The 20,930-nt window shown below is 53.5% G+C and overlaps 2 protein-coding genes, 1 long non-coding RNA gene and 1 pseudogene across 3 annotated transcripts in view; 2 read left to right on the top strand and 2 right to left on the bottom strand.

The window, feature by feature from the left end:
* Positions 1-5,191, top strand: part of VAX2 (ventral anterior homeobox 2) — a 32,871-nt gene extending 27,680 nt beyond the window's left edge. The window contains exon 3 of the mRNA XM_003830952.4: positions 4,512-5,191. Coding sequence (XP_003831000.1) covers positions 4,512-4,949 — 438 coding nt within the window. The 3' untranslated portion in view covers positions 4,950-5,191. The remainder of the gene's footprint in view (positions 1-4,511) is intronic.
* LOC112439018 (small nucleolar RNA U13) lies at positions 2,048-2,160 on the bottom strand (annotated as a pseudogene).
* Positions 5,192-7,685: 2,494 nt separating the features above from the next.
* Positions 7,686-20,930, top strand: part of ATP6V1B1 (ATPase H+ transporting V1 subunit B1) — a 29,675-nt gene continuing 16,430 nt past the window's right edge. Inside the window, exons 1-2 of the mRNA XM_003830953.6 lie at positions 7,686-7,803; positions 15,310-15,365. Of these exons, the coding sequence (XP_003831001.1) occupies positions 7,686-7,803; positions 15,310-15,365 (174 nt within the window). The remainder of the gene's footprint in view (positions 7,804-15,309; positions 15,366-20,930) is intronic.
* Positions 11,383-20,258, bottom strand: LOC130541219 (uncharacterized). Its single transcript, XR_008955262.2, has 3 exons — positions 19,876-20,258; positions 19,185-19,322; positions 11,383-14,100 (listed from the first exon to the last, which is right to left on the bottom strand). It is a non-coding gene; the product is annotated as an uncharacterized LOC130541219 (long non-coding RNA).

The following is a 20,930-nucleotide window of genomic DNA, read 5'->3' as shown; positions in this document are numbered from 1 at the left end:
TACTCTCACCCTTGAAGTTGGCAATGCTGGGAAGCACATTAGATTCACCCACAGAGCTTTAGAAGAATACCCAGGCCTCAGCCCCATTCCCTAGAGATTCTGATTTAATATGGGTGAGGCATGAGGCCCGGGCATCATCCCAGAAAATTCCAGTGTGCGGCCAAGGTTGAGAATTCCTGACCTAGCCCGTATGTGGCCAAGAAACAAGCACCCCCGGTCCCAGCCCCTGCTCCATCTGCCTCTGACTTCTCCTCTCCTAGGGTCCAGGCTCACCTTCTCAGGAGACGCCCAAACCCAGCACCAGCCCACACCCGCCTCTCCTTGCTACACCCAGAGCTACAGGAAGATGGGATATGTGGGAGAGCACCTTGTAAATGCCTGGTCATTCCTCATCTGTCACACCCCATTACTGCCACCCCCTGAGTACGAATTGCCCTCTGTTTTTTGGGAATGAGTTAGTGCCACTCCCCCACTAGACTCTCAGCTTCCCAAGGACTGGAGTCATGACATCTGTGTCTCCTCTCCCTCTAGTTCAGAAACAGAGCTAGAAACAGAGAAAGCCAGCAGTAAATAACTACTCACATTTCCTGTGGGCCAGGCGTGATGCTAAGCTCCCTAAATGGGTTTTCTTCTTTCATCTCTGCAATAGCCAAGTATTATTGTCCCCATTTTAAAGATAAGACACTGAGGCTCAGGGGATCCTGGAGGTGGCCTGGCCTCAGGTCCTAGGACCGGGAGGTGCTGGCTTGGCTGAGAGGTCAGGAAGCTTCCCAGCAGGGAGGGGGAATGCAGCAGTGTGCAGCGCTGTGGTCCATGAGGATCTGGTGAGACTCCTTCCCTCAGCAGTCAGATTCCAGAAGTGACAAATGGGAAAGGGTTTTCTTCTTTCCAGTCATTGCCTTCAGCTAGACTTGGCTGAATCTTCCTTGACCATCCCTTACTGATATCTTCTTCAAATGTCCCCTCTTCAGGGAGGCTGTATGTGCCATTCCATTAACAAAACAGTCACCCACCTCCTTCCTTTCTGCTATCCTGCCACCTTTCTCTAAAGCAGTGCCCCCCAGAGTATGGCCCTTGGGCCACTGCCAGCCCATAAACTGTTACCTGTCTATGACATGGTAAGTATAGAAATAAAGAATAGGTATTTAGAAAAGGCCTGGAGCAGTGGCTCATGCCTGTAATCCCAGCACTTTAGGAGGCCGAGGTGGGCAGATCACGAGGTCAGGAGTTTGAGACCAGCCTGGCCAACATGGTGAAACCCTGTCTCTAGCAAAAATACAAAAATTAGTTGGGTGTGATGGCACATGCCTATAATCCCAGCTACTCAGGAGGCTGAGGCAGGAGAATCACTTGAACCCCGGAGGTGGAAGTTGCAGTGAGCCGAGATCATGCCACTGCACTCCAGCCTGGGCTACACAGTGAGACTCCATCTCAAAAAAAAACAATGTATATAGCAATCTTTCCAGTAATTCATTTTAATTGTATTTTTTAAAGTATTGGTCCTCAACAAAATTGGACACTTTATAAAGTGGTCCTCACCTCAAATCATTTGAGAAACACAGCTCAAAGCCCTTGCTGCCAATTGACAGACAGGCTTGTTTGTGTTTGTTGTTCATCCTCTGCCTCCCCAACTCCACCGCCCACTCCACGTGGCAAGGATTCACTGGGCTTTGTTCACTGCTGATTCCCTGGGCCTCAATGTATATCTGATGAGTGAATGAATGGATAAATGAAGAAATCAACCTCAAGTAGATCTCATAACTTTCTGATAACTTTTGGTTATTGAATCTGCATCCGCCAGGTGCGGTGGTGTGCACCTGTAGTCCCAGAACTTGGGAGGCTGAGGCAAGAGGATCACTTGAGGCCAGGATTTTGAGGCTGCAGTGAGCTCTCATCACACTAGTGTACTCCAGCCCAGGCAGAAAACCAACACTTTGTCTCTAAAAACAAAAATAAAGAAATAAACTCAATCCAATGTCCTTCAAAACGCCAAACTCACATCTAGTTTAAATCTCATCTTCTCCTGAAGCCCCACGCCTGCTTCCCCACTCAGAACAGCCTTGACTCACTGCTTGCCAGCAAGGTTTGAGGTTTGAGGAAAGCACATCTCACATAGGAGCATGAACACCCAGTCATCCTGCTGAAGAACTACAAAAGGACCCCTGCCCACTCTTTACCTCCTCCCAGTGCAGCCTCTGGAGGGGATTGTGATCTGTCTCAGTCACTTGCTCCCTCTTCCCCCAACAGCCATCTCCTCCAGGATCAGACGGCAGGGGGTGGCTTCAAGGAGGCAGAGATCTTTTTAAAAGACTGGACATCTTCTGGTGTGAGGAGGGGAGGCACCAAGGCCTCACTTTCTGAAGGCCTTTGCTGAAGGGCCAGTCACTCCTAGCAGGTGGTGATGTCTGGCATGGCCCAGGTGGCCCAGTCTGTCTTGGCTCTGCCTGTCTTCTTAACCTGGGCAGCCCTCTGGCTCAAGCCTTCTCCTCCACCCATCTCTTGGCAACTTCTCAAAACCATAGCAGTTGCTGGACTATTAAATCTTCCAAAAGCTGGAAGGAACCAGCAAGGTCTTCCTGACCTTTTCTTATTGGGCCCTCCCCTCCACGGTTCTCACCCTCCCTGCCGGTACACCTGCCCCAGCTCCAGGCAAGGAGCAGGGTTGGCCTCTATGTTCCCAGGGAAACAAGTCTGGGTGCTCCCATGGTGGCCTCCATGACATGGGCCTGTAGATGCTGTGGCCTGATGAGTTTCTGGACTGGGGCATGAATGCCAGTCTCTCCTTCTAGTGCCTACAAGTGATTCTTTTGGGCCCTCCCCCAACTTGCATCTGCAGGGCAGCACACCCTTCCTCCCATGAGGTTTTGTGGCCCCCAGGGGACTGAGCCTCAGCTTCCTGCCCAGTTCCCTTTCCTCATGTAGAGTAGGAAGGGGTTTGGAGCACTGGGTGTTGGGTAGTAGAGGCAGGGCCAGTTCTGCCTCCTCTCAGAGGCCCTGAAAAAGACCTCTTCCATGATTCTGGTGACTTTCTTCAGACTGTGGCACCTCTTTGTCCTCAGCTTTGAATGTGTGGCCAACAGAAGTCCCCCTCAACAACCTGCCACATCCAGTCACACTTGGTGTCACGTTGAGAAACTTGGCCTTTATAGGTGATGGGGTGGGAGGGTGCTGCTGAAAACTTCAAACCGGGCAATGGCCAGATTGGGTTAGAAAGAGCTCCCTCCAAAGGCAGCGTGGCGGCCAGCATGGAGGCAGAGACCTCACCATCCTCAGACGGGCATCTGGCCCCTCCTCTGGTCATGCCCCTCCCTACGGAATGAGGACTCTGCAAAGCCAAGGGGTCTCGCCTGCCAGAAGCCTGTGCCCACCTTTGAGACCACCCATCCCTGCCAACAAAGTGTACGGTTTCAGAATTCCCTGCCAAATGGCCCTGAGCCACATCCGGCACCTGCCTGGGCCTCTCCAGGGTCAGTCTTCCCAAGGGCAGACCACAGACATTATTCAGCACTCCAGGCCCAAGAAGCGGCCAATGGGGGGCTATTTGCAGACTGTGAACAGGCTGGGGCAGCCACACACGTGTGGGTCAGAGCCAGGGTGGGCCATGAGCCAGAGGCTTCCATTTTTTCTCTTGCCCCAGCCCTCTAGATGTTACAGTTTAGACCTGGGGCAGAGACACCTTTAAAACACTGGTTTCTTCACCTTGGAATCACCTGGTGAGCTTTAAAAACTACTAGAGTCTGGGTCCCAGGTTCCCCCGTTCTGAGTTTATTGGTCCAAGGTGAGAAGTGAGTTAGGGGCTTAAAGCTCCCCAGGTTCTCATGGGCAGCCAGGGTCGAGAGGTGCTGCTGTAGAGACAATGCCATGGTCCAGGTCAGAGAGAACAAAGGGAGAGAGGAGGGTCTGTTCTAGGGAGCTGGGAGACAGGCTCCTGCGTGAGTGAGTGGAGGCAGCCATGATGGAAGAGGGAGCGTGGGAAGCCTCTGTTTGGAGGACAGAGCTGCACATGTGGGGTTTGGGGTGTTTTTTGAGATATCCATGGGGAGATGTCTAGCAGGCAGGTGGATACATGGCCTGGATCTCAGTTCAGAGCTCTGGGCCTGAGGTAGAGTTGGAATTACCAGCACATAAATGGTGGATGAGGCTGTGAACTTGACTTTGAGCCAAGGGCATGTGGGCCAAGAGGAGAACATCAGTTGTACTCCCAAACTCCATTCTCTGTCTGTCGATCCATTCCTCCATCCTAGGCCAGAGTCAGTTTAGTAGTAGAGGGGCCTCCATAATTTGGGGGACCAGAGTCCCTAATCAGTTCGCCTAGAGCAGGATGGTTGTGGGGAGACCTTAACAACAATCTGCTCTTCTTTCCCTCTTGCTCCACCCTCACACCCCACCCCCACCCCCATCCACCACCTGCCCCAACCCCATGCCCTTCCTCTCCTTTCCTCCTCCCACCTGCCCCCACTTTGCTTTGCCTGTCCCATCTCCCTCCTTGACACCCCCTCCCCCACCCCAAGGTGAAGGTCTGGTTCCAGAACCGCCGCACCAAGCAGAAGAAAGACCAGAGCAGAGACCTGGAGAAGCGGGCGTCCTCCTCAGCCTCCGAGGCCTTTGCCACCTCCAACATTCTGCGGCTGCTGGAGCAGGGCCGGCTGCTCTCTGTGCCCAGGGCCCCCAGCCTCCTGGCACTGACCCCTAGCCTGCCAGGCCTACCTGCCAGCCACAGGGGCACCTCCTTAGGTGACCCCAGGAACTCCTCCCCACGCCTCAACCCGCTGTCCTCGGCCTCAGCGTCCCCCCCACTGCCGCCCCCTCTGCCAGCTGTCTGCTTTTCCTCGGCCCCGCTCCTGGATCTGCCTGCCGGTTACGAACTGGGTTCCTCGGCCTTCGAGCCATACAGCTGGCTAGAACGGAAAGTGGGCAGCGCCAGCAGCTGCAAGAAAGCTAACACTTAAGACTCCCACCCCGTGACACTGAGTCCCGAGCACAGCACCTTCCCAGTCTCCTGTGCCCCAGCGGACAGCACTGAGCAGGCCCCGGAGAGGAGGGGCTGCAGCCACACACTCCTCCCCACCTGCCCCCCAGCTCAGAGACTCGCGACCAAATGGCCTTGGTCCCGCAGCTTGTGTGCGTGAGTGCAGTGTGAGTGTGTGTGTCTCTCACTGAAATAAAAGGAAAACAATGACAAGAAGGGAAATGGTGCCCACAGCACAACTACTTACCCCTCAATCCCTTCTATCCCTCTTGTCACTGGAAGGGAAAATGGGCTTAGAGTCAGAGGGACCTCAGATGGGAGAGGGCAGAAACTGGGATTCTGGGGGTCAGGGGACTCACGTGTGTGGGTCAGCAGGCACCTGATTCCCACTCAATAGAGGCCCATGGCACCAACACGAATTCTTTGGTTAAATGTTGCCCTTTACAAGCTCTCTTTCAAACATAAAAATACTTGAGAGAGGGAAACATTGTCACCTTGAAGAGGGTGAATGGTGAAAGGGGAGACCAGGTTGAGAGAGAGGGAAAGAGAGCATCAAAGCTAAACACAAGCAAGAGTCCAGATGTTTAGAGACGGCCTACCCATCACAAACTGCAACATGAAACCCTTTAAAATATCTATACACAGCCTGGCCAACGTGGGGAAACTCCATCTCTACTCAAAATACAAAAATTAGCTGGGCATGGTGGCGGGCGCCTGTAATCTCAGCCACTCAGGAGGCTGAAGCAGGAGAATCACTTGAACCCAGGAGGTGGAGGCTGCAGTGAGCCAAGATCATGCCTCTGCATTTCAGCCTGACAACAGAGGGAGACTCTGTCTCAAAAAAAAAAAAAAATATATATATATATATATACACACACATATACATATTATATATATTTCATATTGCTCAAACAATATAAATTTTTTTAAAGTTAAATAAGAGTCTTGCTCAAGACTCTTTTATTTAACTTTTTATTTTGCAGCAACTATAGATTTACAGGAAGCTGCAGAGATAGGACAGAGAAGTTCCTTCCATTGGCAGGAACTCAATAGTATGAGACAGATAGGCTTCATCTTCCCTAACTATAGTACAATATCAAAACTAGGAAATTGGCATTGGTACCGTGTGTGTGCATAGTGCCATGTCATTTTATAGATTCGTGGACTCACTGCTGCAATCCAGATGCAGACCTGTTCCATCACCACAGAGATCTTCCTCATGCTGCTCCTTGATGGTCACACCCACCCCCGCCCTCCACAGGAGAGTTCTTTGAAAGGATGGGCATTAGGAACGAGAGACCTGAAATGGGTCCTCAGGAGGGAGGATGCGGGGTAAGATTTTGACTCTGTGAACAGAAATAACAAGCACAGTCTTCTCCAGTCTGCTCTGAGAAACATAGTAGCTGCTGCTTTGGTTTCAAATTGGCTGTCCTGAGTCACCTGGAGTGGGTGCTTGGGGACAGTGATCCCTAGGCAAACGTACTTCTGCCCTTCCCTCTGCTCAGTGGTATGGTTTGGGGAGGAGCTTAGAAATGCAGAAATCCTGAACCTAGAATGAGGCATGAGGGTGACTAGAAGACCTTGGGTTGGGCAGGTCCAGCTACCACCCAGGGTCCACCCTGCCTTGCCCAGAGGACCTGTACCACACTCCACTCACCAGGAGAAACCACAACTCTTAGTTTCATGACATGAAGAGAGAGTTCTTGGGAAGCAGTGGTGAGGTCTTGAGTGGAACCCAGGCCAGGCTGTGCACATAGTTTGATTTATAACTCCAGGTATTTAGTTATACAATACAGGGACCTCCATTTTACTTTCTGACCTGGGCTGGAAAGGTCAGGGCAGGCCTGCTGTATAGAAATCTGGAGGTGAATGTGAGAAGATGAGACACGGTTCTACGATCAGATGGAGAGAGACCAGCCCTCATTCTCAAGAACTCTCAATAGTATGAGACAGACAGGCTTCAGGAGACCCAGCTCTGTGGGTTGAGACACAGGCTCAGCTTTTGGGGGCTCACAGCCCAGTGGCAGGGACAAGAGAGGCCTCTCCTAAAGGGCATGACTTAGGAAAGAGGCTAGATGTGTAGTAAATCTTGGCTGCTAGAGAATCCAGAGAAGGCTTCATGTAGGAGGTGGCACTGAGGCTGACCAGGAAATAATTCTCTACAGATGTTCAAAAAGATGACAATGGAATTGTCAGGGGGCAGAAGTATCCAGGTATAGTCAGGGCAAGGAGTGCAGGGTAAGGTCAGGTTGCGAGAACAGTGAAGAAAGGGCAGCCTGCCAGAAGTTGGGTGTGGAGAGACCAGAAAGAGCTGTGGTGAGGGACAAGTGTGGGAAAGTTGACAGCACCTGATGGTCCAGGGGAGGAATTGAATTCATACAGTTTGGGGTTGGCAGGGAGGAACCGCCTAGCACAGAAGAAGGAAAAAGCCAGCCCTCCCCTCTTCCCTTCTCCCTCCACATCCTCCAGCTCTCAGGTGGCTGGGGCCCCTCCCAGACCTGCACAGCTTGGTGTGGGGAAAGCTTGGGAGCCAGAGCCCCAGGCTTCCTTGTTTACTGTCAACTTAGAGGAGGAGGAGAGGGAGGGGAGGGGGAGAGGGGAGAGGTGGCTGCAGGGGAAGGCTGAGCGGCTCTCTCCAGCTCCAGCTGGACCTGAAGTCTCAGAGCTGCCACCAGCAGTAGCCTCGGACACTGGGCTCCCAGCTGGGCACTGCTCCATGGCCATGGAGATAGACAGCAGGCCTGGGGGGCTCCCCGGCAGTGGCTGCAACCTAGGTGCAGCCCGAGAACACATGCAGGCGGTCACCCGAAACTACATCACCCACCCCCGTGTCAGTGAGTAGCCCCTCCACCGTGATGGGTGAGGTCAGGGTGGGGAGCTGGGGTGGGCTGCCAGGTTCCCGGGCCCCACTTCTTGCCTCAGAAAAGGAGGAGGACCCAAGACCTGGGGAGACCTGGAGGGCTCTCTGTCCAGCAGAGTGACGCAGTGGGGCCACCTGGACCAGAGGCCACCTCTGCAGGTGAAGGGTTGCAGGTCCCCAGCCCAGCCTTCCCCAGAAGAGAGGGCTGGGGAGTGGCTGTCATCAGCCCAATCCTGCTGTAACACCCGAAGTCCAGAGATAGCTTCCAGTTGCCCCTGAGAGTGGGGTGTGCTGTGCACCTGCTCTTGTGTAAACGTGCCTGTGTGAGGAGTGTGCACCCAAGCACTCAGAGTCAGGCGGGGTGTGATTAAGTGTACTTGGAGTGGTGTGTGTGGCAGTGCAGAGTGTCAGCGCTCTCAGCCTGAGGAAATAGGTGCCCCGTGTGCGTCACATCAATGGGTGCATGTCGTGTGTGTGTTCTGAGGAGGGTGCCTGTGTGCATAAGCAGGTAGGAGCATGTGTCTAGGGGGTGCTCCCACCTTCACTTGGGGTAAGGAAATGTGTGACTGCATGCTTATGCACTCAGGGCAAAGGTGTGTGTGTGTGAACTTAGGTGTGATGTACGTGTGTGCATGTGCACTCATGGAGAGAACACTTGTGTATGTGTTCTGGCAGTGTCACATATCTGAGTATGGTGAGTGTGTGTACAGCTGGGATAAGAATGCGTATCCAGGTGTGGGGCATGGAAGTGTCTACAGGTGCTGGGATGTACCCTTGTCAATTTCAGAGGGGAGGCCCTACTTGTGGCTCCTGTGCCTGTCCCGCAAGGGTGGCCCAGATGTCTGGGGCAAGGTCCAGAGGACCAAAGGGAACTCCTGCATCTCCTTGTCCAAGGTCACTCTCCCTGGCCTGGTGAATTCTCAGGCCGCCCTGCTCACTGGAGTAAACCAGCATGGCCCGCCACAGCTATGCAAAGCCAGAGGCTCACTGGAGTAAACCAGCATGGCCCGCCACAGCTATGCAGAGCCAGAGGCTCCTAACAGGGAGTGTGGTGTGAGGGGAAGTGAGCCTGATGCAGCCACCCCACCTCCCTCTGTTCCTCTGTTGCTTTCCAGGCCAGGAGAGGAGGTGGAGTGAACTCAGAGGGTAGCTGAGGGGTGAAATCAGAGTAAAGGGGCCCGGGGGCACATGGGAGGAGAGCCCTGGGGTGTGGGGCACCTCCTGAGGCCTGAGGCAGGTGCTGAGGGTGGAGCACATTCCAGCTAAGAAGAAATGGTGAGAATGGGGTGGGTCAGATTTCTCAAGCAAGGCCTGTAGGCCCTGCCCCATGGAGCTGGGGGGAGGATAGGAGGTCCAGATACTCCCTAGGCCAAAGCTAGGGTCACCAAGGCCCAGAAATATGCAGTGACTGGGCCCCCTTGGGTCCAGAGCCCAGGTCTGGAGCCCTGAGCTGGCATGTGTGACTCTTGCCAGTCTGCTGTGATGAGCCCCACTCCCTGCAGGCCGTCCCTCCTCCCTGCAGGCACCCGGGAGTTGCTGGGTGCTGAGTGTGGTGTGTGATCTGCACCTTCATGCTCTGCTTTCCTTCTTCCTGGAAAGTGCCCCCACCTCCTGATACCCAGGGACCCTATAGGTACCATCTAACCCCACACTCCTCTGGGCAGGTTGGCCCAAGCCTGGAGCCACCTCCAGCCAGCTCTTTCCCACCCAGCCCCTTATGTATAGTCAACATGCCCTGGAGGTTCTGACCCAGGCTGGAACCCAGGGATGGCTGTGCCCGCCCCCCATGTTTGCATGCTTCCCTCGATGCTGGCTCTATATGGCCTCCACCCAGGAGAATGTGTTGACACCCAACAACCCAACAGTGGACCCAGAGCAAAGGTCAGTGCAGGGGAGCCCCTCCAGGCTCTGCTCCCTGCCAGCGCCTTTACTTTTGCTGCCTATCAAGTGTCCTCACAGGATGCACCGGACCAGCCTCAGCCCAGCCCAGATGCCCTCCCACCCCCAGGGGAAGGCTGGGATTCCTTGGTGTGTCCCTTCATCCACAGTGTCTCCCAATCCCCTCCCCGCCTCACTCACTTCCTCCTCAGGCTCTGGGAGTGGGAGGGATGAGGGGGGTGGTTCTCACTGGGGCCTGTGGACAGGCGCAGGGCTGGCAAGGGTTTGGAAATTTAGGGCTGCACCCTCAGTACACTGGAGGCAGGGCTGCTCTGTCCCTCTCCACCTGTCTCCTCCCCAGCCTGGCCTCCTACCCTGGGTCTGTAAGCACTCCCAGACAGGAGAACTCTGGGAGAAAAGCTGGGGGTGCCTAAGGGCAGGGAGGCCCCAGTGCTCGCTCGGCCACGGCCACGGGTGGAGGTGAGTCCAGGTGACTTAAGAGGCATTCCCTTCCCCCGGGGAGGTGGGCTAAAGAGGCCTGAGACTTTAAGGCTGATTTCACTGCAGTGGCTGAGAGAGGATTGGCTAGAAAGGAGGAGACACTAGAAAGAGTGGAGGCAGCTGGGGAGCTGACCCTGCCAACATCTACCTTGGGAAAGAAGGGTCCCCTGTGCCTCCCGTGGAGCTAGAATGGTTCCCCAAGGGCCTTGGCTCCCGGCTGGGGAGGAGGTATCCTGGAGCTTCATCTGTTTGGGCAGAAGATGTTGGGCTTGGAGGGTGGAGGTGCCCAGCAGGAGCAAAGGTCAGGAAGGACAAACTGGCAGCCTGGTTGGAGGGATGAAGCCAGGTCAGATCCCCGAAGATCCCCCAGGAGCTTGAGTGCCAAACCACTGTCTTTGCCTCCCCACCTCGGTTTCCTCAACTGGAAGGGGAAGGAGTTACACGGAGAGAGTCCCAACAAGCAGGGTCTTGGGCTGAAGAGCCCTCAGCTTCCAGCCCCTGCCCTCCCTCCTCTAATCCCTCCAGCGGGATCAGGGAGGAGGTGCGGGACCTGCTGCCCCGGGCTTGCCCCCATCCCGGCCTCACGCATGGGCGCCTGTCTCAGCCCTCTCCCAGGACGCTGCAGGTGTGGCTGGGCCAGCGCTAATTAGTGGGCCGCGCGGGGGCCCCGCTGAGCCTTTGACAGAAAAGGCGGTAGGGAGGTGGGGGCAGGGAGGCGCTCCACCAGCCAGAAGTCCGGAGCGCAACCCAAAGTGTCAGCTAAGACAATGGAGAGGGGGTGGGCCGGGCAGCTGGAGGGAGTGTCTGCAAAGTCTCTGGAAGGCCCATGGAAGGAGCGCCCTTCGGGTCTTCTGATCCAGCCCTCTGCCTGTGGCAATGCACCCGCTTCCCTCTCCAGGGTCAAGGCGAACATCCCAGGGTTGCAGAGTGGGCCATAATCGCTGAGCGCTGCAGGATACCGTCTTGAACTGTGGTGCGTCCTGCCAGAAATTAGCCCACTTTCTGGGCCTCGTTTTGCCACTCCATGCAAGGGACACACGGAGGTAGGGGCGGCAGTGTACAAACAAAAGGACCGGCTTGCAATCAAGGACACCTCTGTTGCTCAGCCCCCATTTTGGCTGTGTCCAAACCAAACAGCCTAGAAGAAAAGATCAGGCTGGCTTAACAGGGGAGAGGCAGAGCTCTAAGACGTCTGACGGGAGAGACATCCCTCTAGGGTCCCAGTCTGTAGTACCGTGGGATAGCAGTGGGGAGAGGACCCAGTGGGCTGCAGTAGTCAGTCAAGGGCAAGGCCTTGAAGGATGTGCATAGTCCAATGCTGAACAGAAACAGCCGCGTAAGTGGATTATCTGCAATGAAGGGTCCAGGCCATGAAGCGATGTGTTCACCCAGAGCCAGGCCTGGAGGCTGTGAGAAGCCCAGGAAGGCAACTCACAGCTGAGGCTGATGTGCTAAGATGTTGAGCTTCGATATCTCACCCCGGTCACCCGAGCGGCCTGGCCGGGGAAGGCATCTGACTCCCAGAGGACCTGCAGCAAGCACTTTGCAGCTGCCTCTAGGCCCCTTCCAGCCCAGCCCCTCCTCCTGAGGGAAGGGCTGTGTGGATCCCCTAATCCTCTGTCCCCCACTCTGCTGCTGCCCCCACTCCCAGGTGGAGTTGCTGGATGTCAGGGCTAATGGGGATTCTACATGACAGGGGCTGTGAAGTGGGGGAGCAGCTGTGAAGGAAGGGAGGAAGTTGAAAGACTTGTCTCCGGAGGCGGTGGAATTAGAAATGATTCCCTGGACTTTTCTGGTCCTTGGGCCCCATCCCCTCCCACACTCCCACCTCCCTATCCAGCCCACCCACCCTGCATCTTTTCATCACTGCTTTCTTCCCCCAGCGCAGCCCTTTGGTAGGTGTGGCATGCAAGATGCCAGCTCTCCCGGGGGCTTATAAAAATGAGGGTCTCTCCTGCCTGCCCCGCATCCCTTTGCTTGCACAATCCACTAGCAATCCAGACAATCTGATCCAAACACCATGTGGGTGTGGGAGTGCCGTGGCTGTTTGGAGTTTTTTTTAATTGATGGGAAGGGTAATGCCCAAGCCTCTGTCTCCTACCCTTTCTCGTTGAGGAGTCTTCCTATGCGCAACAGCCCCTTAGCCCAGTACATCCTCTCTCTCTTCTACTCTCTGCCTTCTCAGGAAGTATGGCTGGTGCTAGGGGTGCAACCCTTTAAGCTGGTCAATGGGACTCTCATTTGGTTTGGAGGCTTGGGAAGGTCGGAGGGGGCACACAATGGTTCTGATGTGGGAAGTATGAGAAGGAGCAGATGGGGTCAGTTAACACCTTTCATAATCCATCCACAAAGATTTCTTTTTCTTCTTTTTTTCTTTTTTCTTTTTTTTTGAGACAGGATCTTACTCTGTCACCCAGGCTGGAGTGCAATAATAGCGTGATCAGAGCTCACTGCAGCCTCAACCTCCCTGGGCTCAGGTGATCCTCCTACCTCAGCCTCCTGAGAGCTGGGACCACAGGCACGTTCCACCATGCCCAGCTAATTTTTAAATTTTTCTGTAGAGACGAGGCTTCACCATATTGCCCAGGCTGGTCTCGAACTCCTGGGCTCAAGTGATCCACCCACCTCAGCCTCCCAGGGTGCTGGGATTACAGGCGTGAGCCACTGTAGCTGTCCAAATATTTCTTGAGTGTGTACCATATTCCCAGCACTATTCCATGAAGTGGGACACAACGATGAGCACCACAGTTGATGTCTTGCCCTCCTGGAGGTGACAGGTCTTACTGCACCTGAAGCGAGCCTGTGCATGCCAGCCCACTGCCCCTCTTTCTGTTCCACGAAGGCCCTGGATGAGTCCTTTCTCTCCTCTGCCAGAAGTGCCCTTTCCCCAGCTCCCTGGGGGCTGGCACCCCTTGACCCTGAAGGCTCAGCTCAAATGGCCCTTCCCATAAGATGCTTCCTCCAAGCGCGCCCAGTCTGGTCTTCCCTCCCACTCTCATTCACCCATCCTGATCTTTCCCTTAGGAGCACCCACTGCAGTTTGTAATGATGTTATTTGCTCTGTATCCTTCTTTTAGCCTGTAGGCACTTCACATTTTCATTTGTCACTTTCATTTGCCTAGCTTAGTACATAGAAGGCATCCATGCAGTAGATATGCTTGAAGAAAGGAAGCAGGGAGGGAAGGAAGAAGGCAGATCTCAGAGGAAAGGAGAGGAAGAAGTGGAGAGCCAGGCCAAACCTCGAAGTCCTCCAGCACCCAAAGGTCTGAGAGCAAGGAGCGTGAGTCTTCAGAGGAGGCTGACAGGCGGCCCCAGAGGGGAGCTTCCAAAGGACAGTGCACCCAGGCTCTGAGTGTAGCCATCGGAGGCCACTGAAGCCAGAGTGGAGAAGGCCAAGGAGAGGGTGGAAGGTGGGGAAGGAAAGCCGGCAGTGGGGGGCCATGCTTGTGAGGGGAGGAGCTGGAGAAGGACTGGGACTGAGCGAGGTTTCTTTTGTACTGGAAACATCAGAGCTTCATGGGAAGACAAGAGAGGGAGAGAGAGACACAGAGAGAGGCAAGGAGGCTCTGGTCCTTCACCCCATGGAGTCATCTCTAGGGCCTGTTTCCCGGTGCAGGGGAAGGACTCACTATGAAGGAAGCAGGGACACCTCCTTAGTGGGAATAGGAAGGAAGAAGAGGGTGGCTCAGGTGCAGGCCAGGCAGGTCTGTAAGGTAGGTTTGAAGGCAGGTAGCTGAGGGAGATCCCCTGCTCTGGCAAAGTGCAAGTTGAACTTATCTTCTCTGGCTGTCCTCGAGGCCCGGAGTTTTCCAAATGGTTGTTACACTTGGAGGATCCTTATAAAAATCTGTGCAAGAATCACCGTGCCCAGTTGATCTTCCTAGTCCAAGTCCTGGTGAAAAGAGCTTAGATCAAACAAAAAGAAGAAGCTTGACCACACATATCCAGACTGGGAAGGGGAGGGACTTTTGGTTTTTCTTTGGCATGGGGTGGCTCGGGGCCAGGCTTGCCCAAAGCAAGAGGGTAAGTGAGCCGAGAACCAGTGTGGTCCAGCAAGAAGCACAGGGTGGGTTCCCAGCCCCAGCTCTGCTACAGATGTGCTGTGTGGCCCTGGGCAAGGCTTCTCACACTTCTGGGCCCCATTTTCCTTGCCTGTGAAAGAGGGGTTGGGCCACTCCCCTCTGCATCCTGCCAGCCTGTGGCTGACCCAGGGGCCTCACAGACCCCCTGCCCACCTTGCCAAATGCCTTCATCTCAGGCGTCTCATCTCATTGGTGCATCACAAGAACCTCAGAGAAGGGCACTGGTATCCCAGGACTATGGGCAAGGGACTGTCCCAGGTCTCTCAGCCAGCCTCTAGCAGAACCAAAACTAGGCTTGCCTCCCGCAAGTCCACAGCTTCTTCTATGGGAGTTAGGAAGTATTTTTTGGCATCTAACCCAATTCCCTCTGCAAGCTGAGCTCATTTGCCATGTGTGGGTCTCTGCAGCTGCCACATCTGCAGGCATTTCCCTCCTTCCCTTGCCTTTTCACTCCCTCCCCTCCCATGCTGAGCACCCAGTGAGCCTGGGGAGTCCAGGAACCTTGTGATGAGAGCAGAGGCCCCGTCTGGTTTTTCTCACTGACGTCTGCACCCCCTACACACCACATACACACACACACACTGCTCAATCAGTGTGGGGTGAATGGAGGGAAATGCAGTCCTGGTGAGGGCAGAGGAGGGCACTTTTCGGCCACAGCCGGGGGCCAGGAGCTTTTGGAAAATGCTTGGAGTGAGAGGGTGAGGTGGGGGTTGAAGCCAGAAGGGAAGCAGCCTCAGGGATGAGAGGCCTCTATGTGGTGGGGGCGGACTCTGAGGAGGCCTCTGCCCTCTGCCTGGCCCTCCCCCAGCCTCCTGCAGGTGTCCGAGCAGCAGGGGCCCTGCGGGCAGGGGCATGACCCTTACAGCAATGGTGGCTGGCCCTGTCACAGCTAATGACCCTGACGGCCCAGGCTGGGAAGGAGGTGGGGTGTGGAGAGGAAGGGAAGGCAGAGGATGCCTCTGTGTGTGTGAGCAGGGTGTTTGGGGTGAGACCCCTACTCACCCCCGCCCCTCCCCCAGCCTACAGGACTGTGTGCAGCGTGAACGGGCCCCTGGTGGTGCTGGACCGGGTCAAGGTAAGACTCTTCTGCTGCCTCCCTGGCACTAAGGCCAAATCCCAGGGCGCCTCTCCCCTGCCCTGCAGGATTTCTTCTAAATTACCCTTTCCCTCCATGGCCCCCAGGGCCTGCTCTGTTCTCTCCATCCAGGCACCCACTCCCACTCTCCTTCCCTAGCTGTATCCCCAGCCGTCCAAGCTTTCTCCTCCCTGCCTTTTCAGTAAAAACCATAAAAACCCCATGGAGGCCCAGCCTTGGGCCTTGGGAAACCTCCTACTATCCCTAACAAGCTGTCCTGCCTCCGTTTCCCTATCAGTGGCATGGACGTACCTAACCTCCTCAGAGGAAGGCTGGACCACAGCACGGCTGTACCTAACCTCCTCGAGGGCTAGACTCTCCCCACCCTCGACTCTCACAGGATCTTCTTTTAACGGGAAAGAGGAGGAGGTGGCAAGTCAATGCCAACTAAATTTTCTAGGGATCTTGATGGCCTCCAAAGGCCTTTGGAATATCTCAGTCTCAGCAACATGGGTGGTAAGTGAAGTGGGCCCCACCAAAGGTAAGTGGGCTGTGGGCTATTTTGTAGCCCCTGGGAAACTGGCAGACACTGACAGTATCTTGAGTCCTGGGGTTGGGAATTCTTGAGCCATAAAGAGCCCTGCAAAGGTACAAGATCACTCTCTTATCCTCCCTCCACCAACCAGCCCCACTCCCTCAGCCTCCCACCCCACCTCCTAGCTGAGCAAACTGGAAGTCTCGGTGCCCCTTTGACCCCTCTTGTCCCAGACCCCACACCTGCCAGCGCCCATGTCTGTAGCTCCCTCCCACCCCACTGCTACCTTGTGATGGCGATGGCCTTGGGCTCCCAGCCTGGCACCCTCCTATCCTGTCTCCATCCTCCAGCCCTTCAGACCTGACCCTTGCATCAAATTTGCCCAGGGCTCTCCAGTGCCCTCAGCTTACAGGTCTTTTCTTTTTTTTTTTTTTTTTTGAGACGGAGTCTCACTCTGTCCCCCAGGCTGGAGTGCAGTGGCGCAATCTCGGCTCACTGCAAGCTCCGCCCTCCAGGTTCACGCTATTCTCCTGCCTCAGCCTCCCGAGTAGCTGGGACTACAGGCACCCACTACCACGCCCAACTGATTATTTGTTTTTTAGTAGAGACGGGGTTTCCCCGTGTTAGCCAGGATGGTCTCGATCTCTTGACCTGGTGATCCTCCCGCCTCGGCCTCCCAAAGTGCTGGGATTACAGGCGTGAGCCACTGTGCCCAGCTGCTTACAGGTCTTTTCTATGAGGGTGCCTGCCAGCCTTTCCACTCACTCTCATCACTCTCCCTTCCCTGTGTAGAAACCAACACCTGAAATAGTGTCTGCATGGGGCTGCCATTTGAGATCTCTGGGCACTTGCATGCCATTTTTTAAAAATGTGATCAGTAATGTATGTTTATTAACAAATTAAATTACGAGATGTCACCGCCAGTTTCACTGCTATCATTTTAAAGTAGTGATGAGCACAAATACTATTTTGAGGTACCTGCAACGACTGTAATGTGGTATGAAAATATCTGTGATTTCTGATGGTAACAAAGTCACAGGTACCGTGGAAATGCTAATTCTACCGTGGTTTGTTCCTTACATTCAGAACTAGAGGAAACACTAAATTTGCGTAAACGTTAATGAATGTAAAAATGTAACTTTCCCATTCAAGATCACAGAAGCCCTGAGTTCTCTCTGTAGACTCTGAGATAGGTTCTAGGCAAAGAACCCTTCTCACAATTAGTTGGACAAGAGGATAGAGTATGTAGAAAGGAATGACAAAGATTGGGGGCTTGTGTCTGTGCATTTGATAATAGACACACAATAATTGTACATATTCCTGGGGTACACAGTGATGTTTTGATACATATAATGCATAGTGATCAGGTCAGGGCAATTAGCATATCCATCATCTCCAGCATCCTTTCTTTGTGTTGGGAATATTAGTATCCTCTTTCTGGCTATTTGAAGATATATATATATATATATATATATATATATATATATATATATAGTTGTTAACTACAGTCATCCTATTGTGGTATAGAACACTAGAACTTATTGCTCCTGGCTAGCTGTAATTTTGTGCACAGATTTTTCCCTCTGCCTCCTAGACTACACTTCCCCCTATTCCCTCCCTCTGACTCATCCCCAGGGTTGAGAGGTCACCTTCTCCTGGATGCCTCTCCCTCTTCTCTACTTTTTGTGGTTTTATTATTGGCATCCACTGAGGTATTTGGTCAAGATCTGGCCATGTATCTCCTCCCTACCCTTCCCCACACACACCGTGCCCTGCTATTGGCCATGAACTGTGTTTTGTTCATCTTCAGCTCCAGAAGCCCAACACAGCATTTTTACTGAACACGTAGGCTATAGTAGGTGCTCAGCATGTTTGCTCAAAGGAAAGATGAGTACATTAATGAGATAAATGAATGAATAAATGTTAGCATGACTAGCTATGCACCTGTCAAAACCTGAGCCAACAATATTAAATAAATCAGACCCATTCTTTGCTAACAAACAGATTCTGAGTTCATACAGACATTACCGCTTGACCCCCCAGTGTAAGGGACGCCCCAGAAGGAAGTGTGGCTGAGTAGTTAAGTGCAGCACACTGGGTTTGGATTTTAATCCCAGATCCATCCCACTCTTTTCTGCTAGCTACCTGCCAACCCTAGATCAACAGCATTAGCACCGCCCAGGAACGTGTTAGAAATACAAATTCTTGGGCTCCACCTCAGACTGACAGAATCAGAAGCTCTGGGGGTAGGGCCCAGAAGTCTGTCCTCACAAGCCTTCCAGGTGAACTGATGCTCAAGTTAGAGAACCATCGATCTCGGATTGTAAATCCCAGTTTCCTCATCTATTAAATAATAATAGGATTATTGTGAGGTTCACATCAGACAAATGTAGTATTATTCTCCCTTGAGAATAGCCAGCAATATTTCTGCCTGGAATGCAGAAATGCTAATAAGCCTGATTAAACAGTTGGTGCCACCTCCTGCCCCCTCTCCACCTCCACCACACTCTCCACCAGACCTGCCATTCTCCATGGGACCCAGTGTGGCATGGAGTCGGAACCTATAAAGGTGTCCACTTTCTCCACTGTAAAATGAGGTCGATCTAGGAAACCAGAACTAGGTCCCCAGACCTGTGGTTTTGCGACTATCGGATGCATCTGTAGCTTTGGCAGAGAAAAATAATTGGGTGGTGGAGGCACCTCTCTGCATCCCTCTCCGTTGCCCCTACCCCTTTCCCTCTTCCAGGATTTGGCAAATGCTACAATTCTGTTTCTACAGCGCCACCTTCTGCCACATTGAATCACACAGGCAATTACTCTTCCTGCTTCCGTCCTCAAATGTAAGAACATTTGAGGGAAGAATTTTGTGTAGATCAGAGGTTCTTAGCCCAGGGAATTAGGCCCTTGAAATTGTGTGCAGACCTTTGAAGGTATGCTTGAATGTGCCTGTGCATTTTTCTGGTAGGAGTTTCTACAGTTTTGTCTGATTTTTCAGGGTTCGTGACCCAGAAAAGGCTAACTCTCTGATTTGTGTAAGTTGAACAAGCATCAGAATATCAGGGGTGCAGGGGGCTTGTTAACAGGCAGATTGCTGGGCCCCACCCCAGAGCTCTGATTCAGCATGCCTGGGGTAGGAGGCCCAAGAATGTACATTTCTATCAAGTTCCTAGGTGATGCTGCTGGTATGGGGACCACAAGGAGAACCTCTGTTCTAGAGAATCTTCTGACTCCTGTAGTCTGTGATTCAAATTGGTCCCTGTTTGAGAATTGGAGTAAGCACTCACCTTAACCACCAGACTCCATCCCCAATGTCTGTGGCTGCTTTCGAAAGAGTCTGCATCAGCTCTGAAGACAATTTCCAGAGAGGAACCTCCGCACTGCCCTGGCCATTGTCAGCAGGAGGGACCTTAGAGGCAGCATTCCTGTGCACAAATCTCGACAGGCTTGCTAAGAACTTCCAGTCCTCCGTGTGTAGACAGCAGCTCCCCTGTGCCTGGCCACTTGCTGGTTGAGAGCTCAGTTGAATCTCCAGCACGGGGTTACATTGCACTGAGTCATGCCCTCTTCCTGCAGCCCTCTTAGTAACCGACAGTGAGAGTTGATGGGATCAGGCCTGCTCAGTATGCGGCTGGGAAATAGGGCCCCTTAAGATACAAGCTCCTGGACTAGCTATCCCCCACGGGAATTCTCCCAGGTACCCACTGCCATAACTGGTCATGAGATCCCACCACCAACAACAATAACGACGAACATCCAGCACACACTTAGAGCCTCGGGCTCTTCCTAAAGGTTCCAGACACTACACCCTCCATGCCTGAGTGTGAAAACCTGATGGCCCTTCCCCAGATCTGACCATAATTTCTGCCATTTAAAGTTCATTTTCTCTGATTTTGTCCTTCAGGGACACAGAACGCACCACTCTCCTCTCCACTCTCCTCTCCTGCCACCCTCCCTCTCTCACCCACATAAACCCACATGAAAATGATCACTTTTTTTTTCTTTTTGAGACGGAGTCTTGCTCTGTCGCCAGGCTGAAGTGCAATGGCACGATCTCTGCTCACTGCATCCTTCGCCTCCCGGGTTCAAGTGATTTTCCTGCCTCAGCCTCCCGAGTAGCTAGGACTACAGAAAATGATCACTTTTAAATCACTCCACCGCCTGATTTATTTGGGGCACACTCTGGCCTGTGTTCTGTACAGCAACTTTTCCCCTGAGGTGGAAACAGCCCTCCGTCACCTCCAGGGAGATGACAAACAATGAGGCAGGGCCCGTTTCGTATCGAAACACAGGTTATCAGAGTGGGAGAGGAAAACGAGCCGCGACGTGTGTTCCACGCGTTTCCCAGGCCCTCGCTGTCCGTGCTCCTGGGCTCCCTCTTGTGGTTGAGAACCCAAGACGCCTGGGTGTTCGCAGCTCCTCCCACCTCGGAGCCCTCCTCCCCGGCCGGCCTAGTGCTGAGGCCCCCACTCCGCAAGGCTGAGGGGTGGTTTGGGGAACCACAGGTCACCTTCCTGGCATCCTCTTCACAGGACAAGGGAGGACTCAAGGTAGCGCTCCCTTCCGTGTGATTGTCAGGGCTGCAAACCTAGTCTCAAGTTCGACCAGCAGGGGTTCCCTGGCGGAGTGGTCCCTACTTGGTCACACCTTGCTGGGGAATTGGACCCTCCGCCCCAACCCCCAAGCCCTTAAGGTCACTAGTTTGTGGCCAGTAGATGATATAACGATAGTAATGATGATGATAATCACCGGCACTGTGCTGTAACATGTCCTAAAAATGTATTATATTTTAATTGCAAAAATAATACATGCTCCTTGTAACTTAGTGAAAAAGAGAAAAGACACGTAAAGTTAACTATCTGCCCCTAACCGCTTTATTCTCAGCCCCGAAAGACCCTGCTGTATACGCTCAAACACAGGCAAATATGTTAGAGGCTGACCTCGGGGTCAGTCCCTTGGCTCTCAAGGGACTGACAGTGGATCCACTGACAGTGTCAGCGGATACACATTTTACGCATTCTTTTGGATACTGG

Source organism: Pan paniscus, chromosome 12 (genome assembly GCF_029289425.2).
Source record: "Pan paniscus chromosome 12, NHGRI_mPanPan1-v2.0_pri, whole genome shotgun sequence".
Lineage (NCBI taxonomy): Eukaryota > Metazoa > Chordata > Mammalia > Primates > Hominidae > Pan > Pan paniscus.
The sequence above is the reverse complement of the archived record's forward strand: the minus strand, read 5'-3'. Positions and strand labels throughout refer to the sequence as shown.